This window comes from Carassius gibelio, chromosome A16 (genome assembly GCF_023724105.1).
Source record: "Carassius gibelio isolate Cgi1373 ecotype wild population from Czech Republic chromosome A16, carGib1.2-hapl.c, whole genome shotgun sequence".
Taxonomy (NCBI): Eukaryota; Metazoa; Chordata; class Actinopteri; order Cypriniformes; family Cyprinidae; genus Carassius; species Carassius gibelio.
The window spans coordinates 25,700,767-25,717,413 of record NC_068386.1 but is presented as its reverse complement, the minus strand read 5'-3'; the positions used below and the strand labels follow the sequence as shown (position 1 = coordinate 25,717,413).

The following is a 16,647-nucleotide window of genomic DNA, read 5'->3' as shown; positions in this document are numbered from 1 at the left end:
AATCCACAAACTGTTGCTTCCGATCCTAAAACTCAATCCATAATAACACTTCCTCCAGTGAAAAAGTGTCCTGGTCTAAATCAGGAAAGAAATCTGCACAGATCAAGCACCGTTTACAAGCAAAAACAGTTCTAAACTAATATGTGGCTGGATTTTGAAGTGAGAGAAAACAGGAAATTGACTTTATCACTGGAGGAAGCGTTAAAAATCGACTGTTTGAAGTTAAAAACATCTTGATGGATTTGTTTCTTACAAACACGCAGCTTTTGTCTTCTCCAGATGTTAACTGATGGACTGGAGTGCTGTGGATTACTTGTGGATTATTGTAATGTTTTTATCAGTTTTGGACTCTCATTCTGATGGCACCCATTCACTACAGTGAATGAGTGATGAGACACTAATGCAATGCTACATTTCTCCAAATCTGAGGAAAAAAACATGTTGGATCATCTAAGGGTGAGGGCATTTTCATTTAGAAAGACTGTGTAAAACACAAACCCAGTCTGCCACTCAAAATCAGATTTATGTCTTGTTTTTACAGGTTGTGCATTTGTAAAGTTTCAGAGTCACTCAGAGGCCCAGTCTGCCATTAACAGTCTGCATGGGAGCCGAACTTTGCCTGTAAGTGAGACCTCCTCTCTCCTCTCAATCTCTCCTCCTCACTCCTCTCAGTCTCTCCTCTCCTCTCTCCTCTCAGTTTATTCTCCTCTCCTCCTGTCAGTCTCTCCTCTCCTCTTCTCTCAGTTTCTCCTCCTCTCCTCTCCTCTCCACTCAGTTTCTCCTCCTCTCTCCTTTCAGTCTCTCCTCCTCTCTCCTCTCAGTCTGCCCTCCTCTATGCTGTCCTCCTCTATCCTCTCAGTCTCTCCTCCTCTTCTCCTCTCTCCTCCTCTCAGTCTCTCCTCCTCTCTCCTCTGTCTCTCCTCCTCTTCTCTTCTCTCCTCCTCTCTCCTTTCAGTATCTGCTCCTCTCTCATCTCAGTCTCTCCTCCTCTCTTCTCTCAGTCTCTCCTCCTCTTCTCCTCTCTCCTCCTCTCAGTCTCTCCTCCTCATCTCCTCTCTCCTCCTCTCATTCTCTCCTCCTCTCTCCTCTGTCTCTCCTCCTCTTCTCTTCTCTCCTCCTCTCTCCCCTCAGTCTATACTCCTTTTGCTCTCCTCCACTCTCCTCTCAGTCTCTCCTCATTTCTCCTCTGTCTCTCCTCATCCTCTCAGTGTCTCCTCCTCCTCTCTCCTCTCAGTCTCTCCTCATTTCTCCTCTCAGTCTCTCCTCCTCTCTCCTCTCAGTCTCTCCTCCTCCTCTCAGTGTCTCCTCCTCCTCTCTCCTCTCAGTCTCTCCTCATTTCTCCTCTCAGTCTCTCCTCCTCTCTCCTCTCAGTCTCTCCTCATTTCTCCTCTCAGTCTCTCCTCCTCTCTCCTCTCAGTCTCTCCTCCTCCTCTCAGTGTCTCCTCCTCCTCTCTCCTCTCAGTCTCTCCTCATTTCTCCTCTCAGTCTCTCCTCCTCTCTCCTCTCAGTCTCTCCTCCTCCTCCTCTCTCCTCTCAGTCTCTCCTCCTCCTCCTCTCTCCTCTCAAAGTCTCTCCTGCTATCTCCTCTCTGTCTCCCCTCCTATCTCATCTCCTCCTCTCTCCTCTCTGTCTTTCCTCCTCTCTTCTTTCCTCCTCTTTCCTCTCAGTCTCTTCTCCTCTCTCTCCTCTGTCTCTCCTTCTCTCCGTCTCTCCTCCTCTTTCCTCTCAGTCTCTCCTCCTCTTCTTTTGCTCTCCTCCTCTCTCCTCTCAGTCTCTCCTCCTCTCTTCTCTCAGTCTCTCCTCCTCTCCTCCTCTTTCCTCTCAGTCTCTGCTCCTCTCTCCTCTCACTCTCTCCTCCTCTCTCCTTTCAGTCTCTCCTCCTTTCTCCTCTCCTCCTCTCAGTCTCTCCTCCTCTCTCCTCTCAGTCTACCCTCCTCTATGCTGTCCTCCTCTATCCTCTCAGTCTCTCCTCCTCTTCTCCTCTCTCCTCCTCTCATTCTCTCCTCCTCTCTCCTGTCTCTCCTCCTCTTCTCTTCTCTCCTCCTCTCTCCCCTCAGTCTATACTCCTTTTGCTCTCCTCCACTCTCCTCTCAGTCTTTCCTCATTTCTCCTCTCAGTCTCTCCTCCTCTCTCCTCTCTGTCTCTCCTCCTCCTCTCAGTCTCTCCTCCTCCTCCTCTCTCCTCTCAGTCTCTCCTCCTCTTTCCTCTCAGTCTCTCCTCCTCCTCTCAGTCTCTCCTCCTCTCTCCTCTCAGTCTTTCCTCATTTCTCCTCTCAGTCTCTCCTCCTCTCTCCTCTCAGTCTCTCCTCTCCTCCTCTCTCCTCTCAAAGTCTCTCCTGCTATCTCCTCTCTGTCTCCCCTCCTCTCTCCTTTCCTCCTCTTTCCTCTCAGTCTCTCCTCCTCCTCTCTCCGCTTACTCTCCTCCTCCTCCTCTCTCCTCTCCTCCTATCTCATCTCATTCTTTCTTCTTCTCTCCTCTCCTCCTCTCTCCCATCTCCTCTCCCCTCAGCTGTAATCTCTGTCTGTCTGTGCTCAGGGTGCCTCCTCCAGTCTGGTGGTGAAGTTTGCAGACACAGATAAGGAGCGTGGCATGCGGCGCATGCAGCAGGTGGCCTCGCAGCTCAGCATCTACAGTCCAGTGACGCTCAATTTTAATGCATATAATGCCTACACACAAGCAGTGAGTACAGCTCAGACACACACAGTGCTTTTGAGCATGTACATTAGGTTATTAGATTTTAGGTTTTTCCTGTTATCAGCAGTGGTGTCAAAAGTACTGGCATTCATTACTCAAGTAGAAGTATAGATACTAGGGTTTAAAAAGACTTTTGTAGAAGTTGAAGTATCAACTCAAGCTTTTTACTCAAGTAAAAGTGTAAAAGTACTGGTTTAAAAAACTACTTAAAGTATAAAAGTAAAAGTAATGTAAGGGGAAAAAAATGCCATTAAGAACAAAAGCTTAGGCCGCACCACAGGGGCCTATTGTACACTACCCCACCTTCTCAAAAAAATTTTTTCTAAAGGCCATAGGCCATAATGACTATAATGTTATATTAAAATGTTCATGTTGAAAAATTTGGGATGCACTAGGCTTCCTGTTTCAGCCGCATATATGAAAATACAAAAATGGTGTGCACATCCCAAACATCCAATTAGGACACAGGTGCAAGACAACTGAATGATATAGACAAATAAAGAAGTGAAGTCTGAACACTGAAAACTACTGCTCCAGAGGAATTTAATCAAGCAACGTTTCGACCTTCAGGTCTTCCTCAGCCGCATATATGCCCATTTAAAATGAACGCACTTTAGTACAATCCAAATACATTAAAGGACTAGAGATATGATGACTAGTTGCCAATAAGTATTGTTATGGTGCAAAAAGTCAAACTTCAGAGGCTTGTCATCAATAACTTTTAATGGAATGTTTATGTACATCCATGATTATCTGCAGGAATCTGCGAGGGCAATGGACAAGAACATTGGTGCAGGCTTAATAACAATTACACTTGTATGGTTGTCTATTTACAGTAAACATTATAGTGCTGTCAAAATGAATGATTAATCCAAGTGATTAATCAAAAACTAAAACTGAAAAAGAAATCATAATCCTGATACTTTCTTAATTGATAGCTTCTTGTATTTGGTACATACGTCTGCTATGTCCAGTGTTGGGGGGTAACGAGTTACAAAGTTGGTATAGCCTACTTATCACAACTTTGTCAATCGCATCGTCAATCGAAAACGCTAAATTATTCAAACGTCTCGCTACCAAACTACCTACAGTAGCTTAATTTGTGGAGGACGAAGAAAAAGCACTCATTTGGTAAATGAGCCAGTGAGAAATAATAACTTTTAAGTAGGGTCCAGTGCCTTTTCAATACTTTTAAAACGGTACCGGCTCCTAAACGGTGCCTGAACCGATACTTTAAAAAAAAGAACCACAAAAAAAACTATGGATAACTTTAAAGAACATTACAAATATTTTAAATAAATCCATAGCTTGTTGTGCAAGTTGTGCTTCCCTTAATCTAAGCCTAATAAATGTATTTCACAATCTGGGTCATTATTTAATACAAAACCACACATAATGTTTCTACTGTATCTCTGTCACTCACTCTGATATTTAGTTAAGATGAGTGCTGTCTGTCACTGTCTTAAATCAGTTCTGTGAATTACTGTATGGTCATTCTTTATAAAGTAGCAACAATGTCGTTTTTAAAATACAGTACTGTGCAAAAGTCTTATGGAAAAATGAGTATTTTCTCCCCAAAAAGGGTTTTAAGCCAGTTATTTATATCTTTTGCTGTAGTGTGTCAGTAGGAAATATCAGTTTGCCATTAATTTTAATAATAATCTAGTGCGATTTTGAATGCACAAGCAGTCTGACAACGGCAAAATTAATGTTTGGAAATGTAAACTGATATTTTATACTGACACACTACAGCAAAATATATAAATAACTGTCCGAACACCATTCTTTTAAGTGAAAATACTAAAGTGTCTAAGACTTTTGCACAGTAGTGTATGTATAAAGTCCGTATGATTAAATTAAGTATATTTAAGTAAGTGTAATTAAAGTATGTGTTCGTTCATATGTGTTAAGGGCTAGATTTTCGCTGGAGGAAACGGCTGTGGTGTGATGAGCGAAAACTTTACAGATAAGAAACCGACTGCTACCTCGTGACCTTTTGTAAACTGTATTTATGACAAAGAACTGCACAGATATGGATATTCTAACAATCTATCGATAAACACACACCTTGTGTCCTCTGTTTGTTTAAGTGCGCATGCGCTGCTCCGTTCGCGGTCTGCGCCTCTGCGGATTGAAGAGCGCGCTGAAAGACGGGAGGAGACCGGTCTGACGCTGGTTTCATTTGAAATTTAAGCGGACTGACTCTGAGGCAATCGGGATACCGGTTCCATACCCAACCCTACTTTTAAGAAATATATTTTTTGATAAACGAACCCAAAACTGTCTATGTCCTGGCTGGACTGTGATGTGATTTGTGTCACATGCAGGTGCGATGGATCGCGTACAGACCAATAGGGTGTCGGAATGGTATATGTTTATACTTCTCATCCAACCACAATCAAATTCACTCCATCCGGATGGCGCGATTTATCTGGATAGGTTTTTTTTTTTTTTTTTTTTTTTTTTTATTATTAATGATGACAAGCCGGAATGTAAACAAGCCGAAATGAAACAGCAGTAACGAAGCTATTTTTAAAATGTAAGGAGTAGAAAGTACAGATACTTGCCTGAAAATGTAAGGAGTAGAAGTAAAAAGTCGGCTGAAAAATAATCACTCAAGTAAAGTATAGATACCCCAAATTTCTACTTAAGTACAGTAACGAAGTATTTGTACTTCGTTACTTGACACCTCTGGTTATCAGTATAGAACGAAAAGCATATTTTAAGTGTTGAATGTTTTTTTAATAATAATTTTTTCTTCACTAATTAAATAGCTGTAAAATGCATAGCTGTTTTGCATTTAATGACTGATCAAGATTCATCTGTGAATCCTTGAAAAATAAAATGCATCATGGTTTCCACAAAAATATTGGGTATCACTACACTGATAATAATCAGAAATGTTATTATAATGATTTCTGAAGATCATGTGACACTGAATTACAACTAAATTACAGTTAACAGATATTCACATAGAAAACAGTATGAAATTGTAAAAGTATTTTTCAATACTACTGTTTTTACTTGGTCTTTGTGAGCAGAAGAGACTTGAAAATCGAAATATTTTCCCTGTTACTACTACTAATAATAACACTGTATTGTTTTATTAAAACATATAATATAAAAACATTAAGTTTATATAAATATTATATAAATATTATTAATGTTGGCCATCACCTCAAATAGGCAGCTGGGACTTTACTCAGCCATTAAGGTGAGAGCGATGATCCTATCGTATTTCAGACTTTATTGTATTATTTTAATCATGATCATTTTCACACAGAAAAAAATGCAAATGGTTTATTTATTTATAATCTGTATTTATAAACAGATTTGAAAAATGTTGTGGACAAATTAAATAAACTTAATACTGCAATAAAATTCAACACCTAGGCCATAAAATGTATCCATCATATTATTATATTTTACTTGTTCTTATACTACAGATACTTTTTCCTCTCTGTCTGCCTCAGGTGCTTCAGCAGCAGGCTCTGGCTGCACAGTCATCATATCTGTCACCTGTGTCTACAGTCGCTGCGCTGCAGATGCAGCAGATGGCAGCACTCAATGCTAACGGCATCATAGCAGCACCTCTCACATCCTCTTCAGGTGAAAGCCACCTTCACCACAGCATTACAGCAGAACTACTTGCGCTTCAGGAAAGAGGTCCGAATTGCATCATAATATGGTTTCTTTATAATAATTACACCAGCCAGAAGGATGTAAAATGTGAATAAGAATGTCTACTTGTGTGCTAAATGTTTATTTTTATTTTAAAATCAAAGCTAGCAAACAGTAACTAAAAGCCAGAAAACATATTTACCCTTATGAAAAAAGTTCACTTTGGCTTAAATGTAACTTCAGTGTGTTATGAGTCACAATCATGAACGTGTCTCACTTTAACACAAGTGACCTTTTATTTAATCATTATTAATATTATATTATTATCTGCAAGTAGTTATAAAAAATATACGTTTAAGATTTGAAGTGCACATTCAGTACAGTACAGCACTCTTGTTTTTCAGCATGGAGATCTTTATGCAAACAGCTTCTTGTTTGTCATTCTTTTACTCGTCAGTCTAAACTCCACACTGCTCTGTGATTGGCTACAGGTGCAAACACTCCACCCACTATCGCAGCCACTCCCATCTCAGCTCTGCCTCCACTGAACGGCTATAGTCCTGTACAGGCAACCAGCAATGGACAGCCAATATCAGAAATCTACTCCAGTGGTGTTCATCCGTATCAAGGTGAGTTAAATCAACAGCTGCCCAGAACACACTAGCTACTGAATGCCAATCAACCGTAATCCTCTAACACAATGGCAGTTAGCCACTAAAACGCTGTCTCTTCATGGTCTCTCAGCTCAGAGTCCTGCGTTAGATCCTCTCCAGCAGGCTTACGCAGGCATGCAGTACTATACAGGTACTATATATCTCTCACAGATGATATTTTGGGTCAAATCAGTCGTTGTCTTGCTGTATCAGCATGTGTCAACTCTGTTTCACAGCAGCCTACCCGACTGCATACGGATTGGTCAGCCAACCGTTCCTACAGCAACCTACCCTGGTTGCCCAGCAACAACCACAGCTACAGAGAGAAGGTGATGTCATTTCCTGTTTAAAAAAGACATTTTGCATGCTTCCTCAGACATTAGTCTGTACCCTTGTCAAAAAGAAGTGTGTGTGGAAAAATATAACTTTTAGTATTTCAAGTCCAAATTTCACAAGTATATTGTCTATGGTATGGTTAATCATTGCTTTATGTATGAATACACACGTTTATAAATCATTGTGTCTGAGTTTTTCATGATAATGATGTCTGTCTATAAAACTGACGTTGAGTCTAATGTATGTGTGTGTGTGTGTGTGTGTGTGTGTGCTGCAGGTCCTGAGGGGTGTAACATCTTCATTTACCATTTGCCTCAGGAGTTCACTGACTCAGAAATGCTCCAGATGTTTCTGACGTTCGGTAATGTCATCTCTGCAAAAGTCTTTGTTGATCGGGCCACCAATCAAAGCAAGTGCTTCGGTAAGAATGAGCACCGTATGTTTTCCTGAAATACTAACTAGGTAGGGAGCAACTACCTAGAAACCTCCCACAATTCCCAACTAACATAGCAATGCACTGGTGTTATTTTAGTGTAATTTTTACTGAATCGTGGCATAAAGGAGATGATTGACTACTGTTTGACAACTTTAAATCTCCCGAGGTCTCCTGGCAGAGGTGCTGGTTTTATTGCTGTCTTCAATCAGCAGTTTAATGTCAGTGCTGTGACCATTCCTTAGTTTTCTATATTTGAGTGCTTGGTCTTAAGTGTTAGGGTCCACCTTTTTCTTTGATTTGTAATTACATCGACCCACGAGTTTATTTAAATCTTGCTTTGATGCTCTGTGTCCTGCTGTTCTCAGTATTATAAATGATTCCTTACAGACTGGGGTTGTTGCAGCAGCATTGAAGATTGTTGCTGTAACCCCTGTATCTAAAAAAGATAATGTTACACTGGACGCTTCAATAACTTTCCTCCTCTTTCAAATCTCTGGTTTTTGACAAAATTACTTGTGCGTATTGTTGCCTCTCATTTGTGTAACATCTCACAGTTAATAATCTTTTTGAACCTCTTCAGTCGGGTTTTCTTAAACTTCACAGTACTGAGACAGCCTTGGTCAAAAATCACCAATGATTTGTTGATGGCTTTTGATTCTGTTAAGAACATCTATTTTTATTCTTCTTGATCTAAGAGCTGCGTTTAATACTGTGGATCACAGTCTACTACTAACTCATCTTGAAAGAGTGTTTGGTGTGTCTTAAGGTGGCTAAGGTATTATTTTACTGACTGCTCCCAGTTTGTATCGAGTTTGGGTGGTTATAGGCCTGAGATTAGTTCTGTCTCAACTGGCGTCCCTCAGGGGTCGGTTTTAGATCCTTTATTTTTTAACATTTATTTGTCACCTTCAGGCAACCTTTTCAGATAGCTCTGCCTTCATTACCATTTGTATGCAGACGACATACAGATACACATTTAAAACCTCATTAGCACCTTGACTTTACTTATTTGTCTGACTGCATTACTGATATTAAAATATGGAAGGATAATAATTTCTTGTGCTCGAATGGTGGTAAAACTGAAGTTATGCTCATTGGTTGCTGTTATCAAATTTCTAAAGCTGGTTTTCTGTCTCTGATTATTTGATGGCTGTTTTGGAAATCCAGAGTCGAATAATGAACCCTGGAGTTATTTTTTATGCAAATCTCTCTTTTGATTCTTTTTGTCCAGAGCACTGTCAAAAACAATTTTTTTCACCTTAGAAATATCACAAGATTGTGTCCTATGTTAAATTTTACTTTTGTGGAAATGCTAATAAATTTCTTTGTCACTTCACAGTTAGACTATTGTAATGCTCTATTAGCTGGAGCTTCTAAATCCACACTTAATAAGGTGCAATATGTACAAAATTCAGCCGCTAGGACTTTAACTGGGACTAGGATTTGCAGTCATATTACTCCAGTGTTAGAATCTCTGCACTGGCTCCTCGGTCAGGTTTAGAGTGGATTTCACATTTATAACACTTACTTTTAAAGCATTACTTGGTTTGGCACCTTACAGAATTGTTACATCCATACACTCCTAGTCGTAGACTGCGTTCCTCGTAAAGTTGTAGTAGACACTATCAACCTGAACAAACTCAGCAACTGCACAGCAGACCTCCAACACAGTGGTGAGTTTTGCATGGACACTGAACATTCATCTCTTTGTTTTTTTCTGTCTCTCAGGCTTTGTGAGCTTTGATAACCCAGCAAGTGCTCAGACGGCCATCCAGGCCATGAACGGATTTCAGATCGGCATGAAGAGACTCAAAGTGCAGCTGAAAAGGCCGAAAGATGCCAACAGACCCTACTGAGATCCAGACGGGTAAGAGAGGACAAAACATTAGGAAAGAAAGAGATTTATAATGCAGAAGGTAGAAAGAATGTAAAAAATGAGAAGGTGAGAGAACAAAGAGAAAATACTGCAGGGATTTGTCTGAATACGGATGCTAAACACACTTATAATGAAGAATAGGAGGCAATGGAGCCAGTGCATACTCAAGAATAGATGAGAAAATAATCCAGAGGACTGAAAAAATGATGCAGTTCTCATTAAGAAAGTGCTAAAGACATAGCAAGTAACACAATTAATTAAACGTCAAAGTCGATAGACTGAAACTGTATTTTTTTGTAAAATGCACTCCAATGCAACTTTGAAAAATCAAGTAAAAATAAAACAATACTATGAAATATGATTAAAAACTGTAAATCAGTGTTCCTTTGGCTCAACTGGTAGAGCATTGCGTTATCAAGTGCAAGGTTGGGGGTACAATTCCCCTGGAACATATGATATGTAAAAATTGATAGCCTGATTGCACTGTAAGTCGCTTTGGATAAAAGCGTCTGCTAAATGCATTCATTTATTTATTTATTTTTTACTTAAATCACAGATTTTTCTAAAGTGACTGTAAGAAATTACAAACTCCACCTTTAAATTTGATAGATAAGCTTAAAACTAAAACAGTACGATCTGGTTCTGTTGTTGATGCTGCTCTTTGTATTTTCTCAATGAAAATCACAAACCACATGACAAGCTCCAAATGGCCAATCATAAATGATGGAGACCCGGTGGCTATGGTTACCTAGCAACAGATAATCCACTACCTCTGACGTTGTAGTAAGTTGATTGGGCTGTCTGGTTGCCGTTGGCGACTGCCTGTGTTTGGGTTGCTCTAGCAACATTGATTGTTTGGCCATGGTGGGCTGCATGGCATGTTGCCGTGGCTACGAAGGATTGTTTGGTGCATTTGTGGCTTTGATTTCACTGATGAATTCCTGTGAGATTTGACTGGAAATGAATAACCCTCTCATTCTCTCTATGATGAACTAGACTGCAGTTTGTTTTTGATTCGTTTCTGAAATGTGCTACTTTGTGCTGCTAATAATTTGCTTATAATTCTGAATGTGGGAAGGTGAATGGTTCAGAATGTTTATCATAATACATAAGAGCAGGTCAACAGGTGAAAGCAGCGGTGAAGAAAGCATCAGTTCAGCTCAAAATAAAGCTTCAAACACTCAGCCTCATATTTTTCCAAACCCATATGACTGAATGAAAGAAGGTATTTAGAGGAGTGTTCATGCTGCTCTTTCCTATACACGCAAATGGCGCAAAAAGTACTAAACAAGTCAAACATGTGACTTATGTGCTATTTTAAGTCTTCCGGAGCCATTGTGTGAGAGGCACACTGAAATTTAAATCTCATATTCAAACTTGATTAATAAGTCATACAGGTTTCGAAAATCATGAGGCTGAATGAATGACATTTTAATTTCTGAAGTACCTTCTTCATTATGGACCTACCTGAGCGTCTGATGGTGATGGTGACAGTAAGTACAGTGCCTGGTGCTGAATGGAGAAAACACCACCAGTACAGGGATTCTGGGCAAAATGTGTGAGATATACAGTGGTGTGAAAAGTGTTGGTCCCCTTCCTGATTTTTCTTATTTTTTTGCATGTTTGTCACACTTTAATGTTACAGATCATCAAATACATTTTTATATTAGTCAAAGATAACACAAGTAAACACAACATGCAGTTTTTAAATGAAGGTTTTCCTTATTAAGGGAAAACAAAATCCAAAACTACATGCTCCTGTGTGAAAGTGTTTGTCCCTTGTTAAAACTGTGGTTTATCACACCTGAGTTCAGTTTCTCTAGCCACACCCAGGCCTGATTACTACCACACCTGTTCACAATCAAGAAATCTCTTAAATAGGCCCTGCCTGACAAAGTGCACTAGACCAAAATTTGTACAATGTTAAAATATAATAGTATGTACTTTGTGTTTTTACATTTTGAGGTAATAAAGACATTTTGAGGTTAAGATTATGACATTCTGAGATGATAAAGTCAGACATTAACATTTTGTCTTCATGCACTTCCTGACTATAGAGAGGAGTCCCAAGATAAAGGTGCCTCCTAAACTCAAGGCACAGCTGTGCCTTTGTTTCTATGATAATGTGAAGGTATGGGTGATACTATCAGGCACCTCTGTATTTAAATGAGACTGTTATGCTGATGAGATCAAGGCTGGGAAAATGCCAGAGTCAATGATCTAAAACACACCAGCAAGTCCACCTCTGAATGGCTGAAGAAAAACAAAAGACTTTGGAGTGGCCTAGTCAAAGTCTGACCTGAATCCTATTGAGATGCTGTGATATGACCTTAAAAAGGCGGTTCATGCTCAAAAACCCTCCAGTGTGGCTGAATTACAACAATTCTGCATAGATGAGTGGACCAAAATTCCTCCAATACGCTGTAACAGACTCACTGCAAGTTATCGCAAACGCGTGATTGCAGTTGTTGCTGCTAAGGGTGGCTCAACCAGTTTTTCACACAGGAGCATGTAGTTTTGGATTTTGTTTTCCCTTAATAATAAAAACCTTCATTTAAAAACTACATTTTGTGTTCACTTGTGTCATATTTTACTAATATTTCAATTTGTTTGATCTGAAACATTAAAGTGTGACAAATATGCAAAAAAATAAGAATTCAGGAAGGGGGCCAACACTTTTTCACACCACTGTATATCACATTAGTGAACCTAATCTTTTACAGTCACTCTTCAGAGTAACTCTTCAGCAAGTACCCAGAATTCCTGTTGCAACTTAAAGGGTTAGTTCACAGAAAAAGGAATATTATGTCATTAATGACACATGTTGTTCCAAACCTGTAAGACCTCCGTTCATCTTCGGAACACAGTTTAACATATTTTAGATTTAGTCTGAGAGCTCTCAGTCCCTCCATTGAAGCTGTGTGTACGGTCTACTGTCCATGTCCAGAAAGGTAATAAAAACATCATCAAAGTAGTCCATGTGACATCAGAGGGTCCGTTAGAATATTTTGAAGCATTGAAAATACATTTTGGTCCAAAAATAGCAAAACCTACGACTTTATTCAGCATTGTCTTCTCTTCAGTGTCTATTGTGAGAGAGAGTTCACTGCAGTTTGTGATATCCGGTTCGCGAACGAATCACTCGATGTAACCAGATCTTCTTGAACAAGTTCACCAAATCGAACTGAATCATTTGAATCGGTTCGCGTCTCCAATACGCATTAATCCACAACTGACTGTTAACTTTTCTAATGTGGCTGACACTCCCTCTGAGTTCAAACAAACCAATATCCCGGAGTAATTCATTTACTCAAACAGTACACTGACTGAACTGCTGAGAGAACTGAAGATGAACACCGAGCCGAGCCAGATAACGAACAATAGACTGACTCATTCTCGAGTCAAGAGCCGTTTCTGTCAGACGCGTTCGATTCGTGAACCGAGGAGCTGATGATACTGCGCATGTGTGATTCAGCGAGAAGCAGACTGACACACAGAGCGCCTGAACCGAACTGATTCTTTTGGTGATTGATTCTGAACTGATTCTGTGCTAATGTTATGAGCGCGGGTAAACCGAAGGCTTGATTCAAGGGCAATCATCGCCAATGACGCCATTACGTCGAGCGCAAAAGAACCGGTGAACCGTTTTCTTCAACCAGTTTATTGAATCGAACTGTCCGAAAGAATCAGTTCGTGGAAAAGAGTCAATCTTTCGTCCATTATCTGGCTCGGCTCGGTGTTCATCTTCAGTTCTCTCTTCACAGCAGTTCAGTCAGTGTACTGTTTGAGTAAATGAATTACTCCGGGATATTGGTTTGTTTGAACTCAGAGGGAGTGTCAGCCACATTAAAAAAGTTAACAGCTTAAGTCATTTGTGGATTAATGATTATTGGAGACGTGGACCATTTCAAATGATTCAGTTCGATTTGGTGAACTGGTTCAAGAAGATCCGGTTACATCGAGTGATTCGTTCACGAACCGGATATCACAAACTGCAGTGAACTCTCTCTCACAACAGACACTGAAGAGAAGACAATGATGAATAAAGTCATAGTTTTTGCTATTTTTGGACCAAAATTTATTTTCAATGCTTCAAAAAATTCTAACTGACCCTCTGATGTCACATGAACTACTTTGATGATGTTTTTCTTACCTTTCTGGACATGGACAGTATACCGTACATAGATTTTTTAATGGAGGGACAGAAAGCTCTAGGACTAAATTTAAAATATCTTAAACTGTGTTCTGAAGATGAACGGAGGTCGTACAGGTTTGGAACAACATGAGGGTGAGTTATCAATGACATAATTTTCCTTTTTGGGTGAACTATCCCTTTAAACTAAAGAGTGATGCATGTGGGCTGCAATCAGAAACACTCATATAAATCGTTCTTAATGCACACATACAGAATTAACACATGGAACATTGCGATAGGAAAGCACTACATGATCTCCAGTTAAGCAGTCTTGAGCTTCACTGTGACCTGCATGTGTTTGCGTGTATCAAAGCACAGCTGATATGGTATATATGCAGCAACTGAGGTTGTTGACAGGTTGTGAGTAGATTTTCTAAGGTTTAAGGTCGAGTTTGGCTCCTTGCTGAAGTTTGTAATTTTATCAGTGCTGAACACGTCCTCATATCCCAAATTAATAATGAGAGACTTTGTGAGTTAAATCCCGTGTCTCTGTAAAACATTGATGTGTTGGTTTGAGCATCATGACCAGCCCAACACTACAATAACTTAACCAACGCTTTGATTTTAGAGCGGGGCCATCTTTTTGGGATATCTTTTGAAAACAGTCATAATTTTTGCACTTACATTTGCTGACAAAATTACACACTTCACTGTAAAACTGCAACTTGCAATTCTTGAATTTAGTTTTGCAAATTCAGTGATCTTTTAGCAATTTTACAGAAATATTTCTTTAATGCTTTCCAAAAATAGCATGTCTGATATTTAAAACTTTTTTTTTTCACGGACATCATTTGTTGCTCATATAGGGATTTATTCAGATAGTTCATTCAGTGAATGATTCATTATGTTGATTCAAACCAAAATGATTTGAATCTTTTATAAGAACCATCACAGAAATCACATGACTGGAAGGAGGGTCAGTACACTGGTAGGTCATCGGCATGAGCGAGATGTTGGGGATGATATGATGATGCTTTCATTTACACTTAGCAACCTGATAAAGCAGACATTAACCTGAAAACTGAATCACTGTCTGCTGTTTGTCTGCGATCCAAAGCAGAGAATTTAATAACATGAACATCAGTGTAATGCAATCAATCGATCTCTCTCTTTCTGTCTGTCACAGGATGGAGATTATTAGGCATCCACGCAGCAGACGGACTCCAGACGCTGAGCTGCACAGCTGAATTGCTAACATGAGATGTTTGTTATCTTGCATGCTCACGTGTGTGTGTATATGCAAAGGACAAAAATAAGATCTTGTACATAAATCGCATTCAACACACACACACACACACACACACACACACACACACACACACACAAACACACTCACACAGAGAGAGAATTATGGAAAGATAATATGGTATTAACACACAAAAAAACATGCTACTTCCTATGGACCTTCTTAGCTCTGTAAATGTATAAAACAGTATTGTTTTTCATACAAAATAAATAAATATAAATAATAAATGAGAAAACCAGCCACAGTAAATGACCATAATTAGATTAAACTTAAAATAAACTATGTGAAAAAAGAAAATAAGAATAGCAAAAGACAGTAGTTACAGTCAGTAGTGTTATTAATATCGTAAGAAAACCATCTTAAGATTTCTACTTTTTCATTATAAATGTGAAGTGTAAGGGGACTCAGGAATTTCTGGGCAAGTTTTAATATGTTATCTTTTTATTTATCTATTTATTCATATTTGGAAAACATGGTTTGGAGTCTCTTGCTTTTCAATGTTTTTTAGAGAACTACATTAAAACAGTTGTAAAACTTTGTAACGTATTGAAATATGAACTACAATGATGATATTTATGTCTTAAATTTTTGGATCAAACGTTTTGTTTCTGATTTAAATAAAATAAAGGTATTAAAAGAAAGGTTGGTCATGTTTTGTGTGTTAATGTACATGGATTGAGGTCTGTGTGCGTCGGAGAGATGGTTTGTGTGGTACTGGTGTAGATACTGAGGTTCTTGTATTTCACAGCAATGAACCAGATACTTCTTTTGCCGCGTTTCCACCGAAATTACCCGAACATTTGTACCATATTTTCCCCCCAGACCTGCTGCTCTCTGTGTTTCCACCGCGGTCTAAAGTACCGTGAAGATTAGGCAAATAGTCTGGTGACGTAGGTCTGCGTGCGTTTCTAAATACAAAGTACGCTGATTTTGGACTTGCATCCTTGGTAGTTCGGACTTTGCGCATTCGACTCAGGAGTGTGATGTCCGCGACGACGTGAATCCGGTAATTCTGCAAACAGCAGCGTACTTGATAACATCAGTCAGCTCGCCTTGACTACTGCAATTTTCCTCTCTGTATATTGACAATAAAACGAAATATGATATCAGATACCACTGCCTCCTTTCGTGTTCATTTAAACATAATGACAGCTGCAGGAATGTTTTTAGTTCAGGAATATCTGTATATATACAACCATTATAACAAAACTAAATATTATATAATTTTTTTTATTTTCATTTTAACATATAGATAAAATGAATACAGACCAAGATTACCTGCTAGATTTACCCAAAACATAATTATATTTTATTTTTAACCACATCTTCAATTGTTTATAACATCTTCAATTACTATACTGCTCACAAATCTGTTTTTAGAATAGTAAAAGCTTTTGTTTCTGTAGTCACAATGTCATATTGAGTCACATTTATCAAAAAAAAAAAATATATATATATAATAGCATATAAACCCCCACTTTATTGGTATTTCTATATGTTTATGTTGTAGGCTACTTTATTCTTGAACAGGTGGCGCTGTATCAAGCAGTATATAAAAGGTGTTTTCCATTGCTCATGAAAAAGTTTCTG

General features: G+C 39.0%; 1 protein-coding gene across 3 annotated transcripts in view; it reads left to right on the top strand.

The window, feature by feature from the left end:
- The window catches only part of celf3b (cugbp, Elav-like family member 3b), a 33,762-nt gene extending 18,060 nt beyond the window's left edge, over positions 1-15,702 (top strand). Inside the window, exons 6-14 of one of the 3 annotated variants that reach the window (XM_052619313.1) lie at positions 542-621; positions 2,536-2,679; positions 6,168-6,303; positions 6,807-6,944; positions 7,060-7,119; positions 7,205-7,297; positions 7,582-7,725; positions 9,469-9,607; positions 14,938-15,702. In XM_052619313.1, coding sequence (XP_052475273.1) covers positions 542-621; positions 2,536-2,679; positions 6,168-6,303; positions 6,807-6,944; positions 7,060-7,119; positions 7,205-7,297; positions 7,582-7,725; positions 9,469-9,596 — 923 coding nt within the window. In that variant the 3' untranslated portion in view covers positions 9,597-9,607; positions 14,938-15,702. Of the gene's footprint in view, positions 1-541; positions 622-2,535; positions 2,680-6,167; positions 6,361-6,806; positions 6,945-7,059; positions 7,120-7,204; positions 7,298-7,581; positions 7,726-9,468; positions 9,608-14,937 lie in introns of all 3 variants that reach the window. The other 2 variants (XM_052619312.1, XM_052619311.1) reach the window with 2 other exon arrangements.
- Positions 15,703-16,647: the final 945 nt, after the last annotated feature.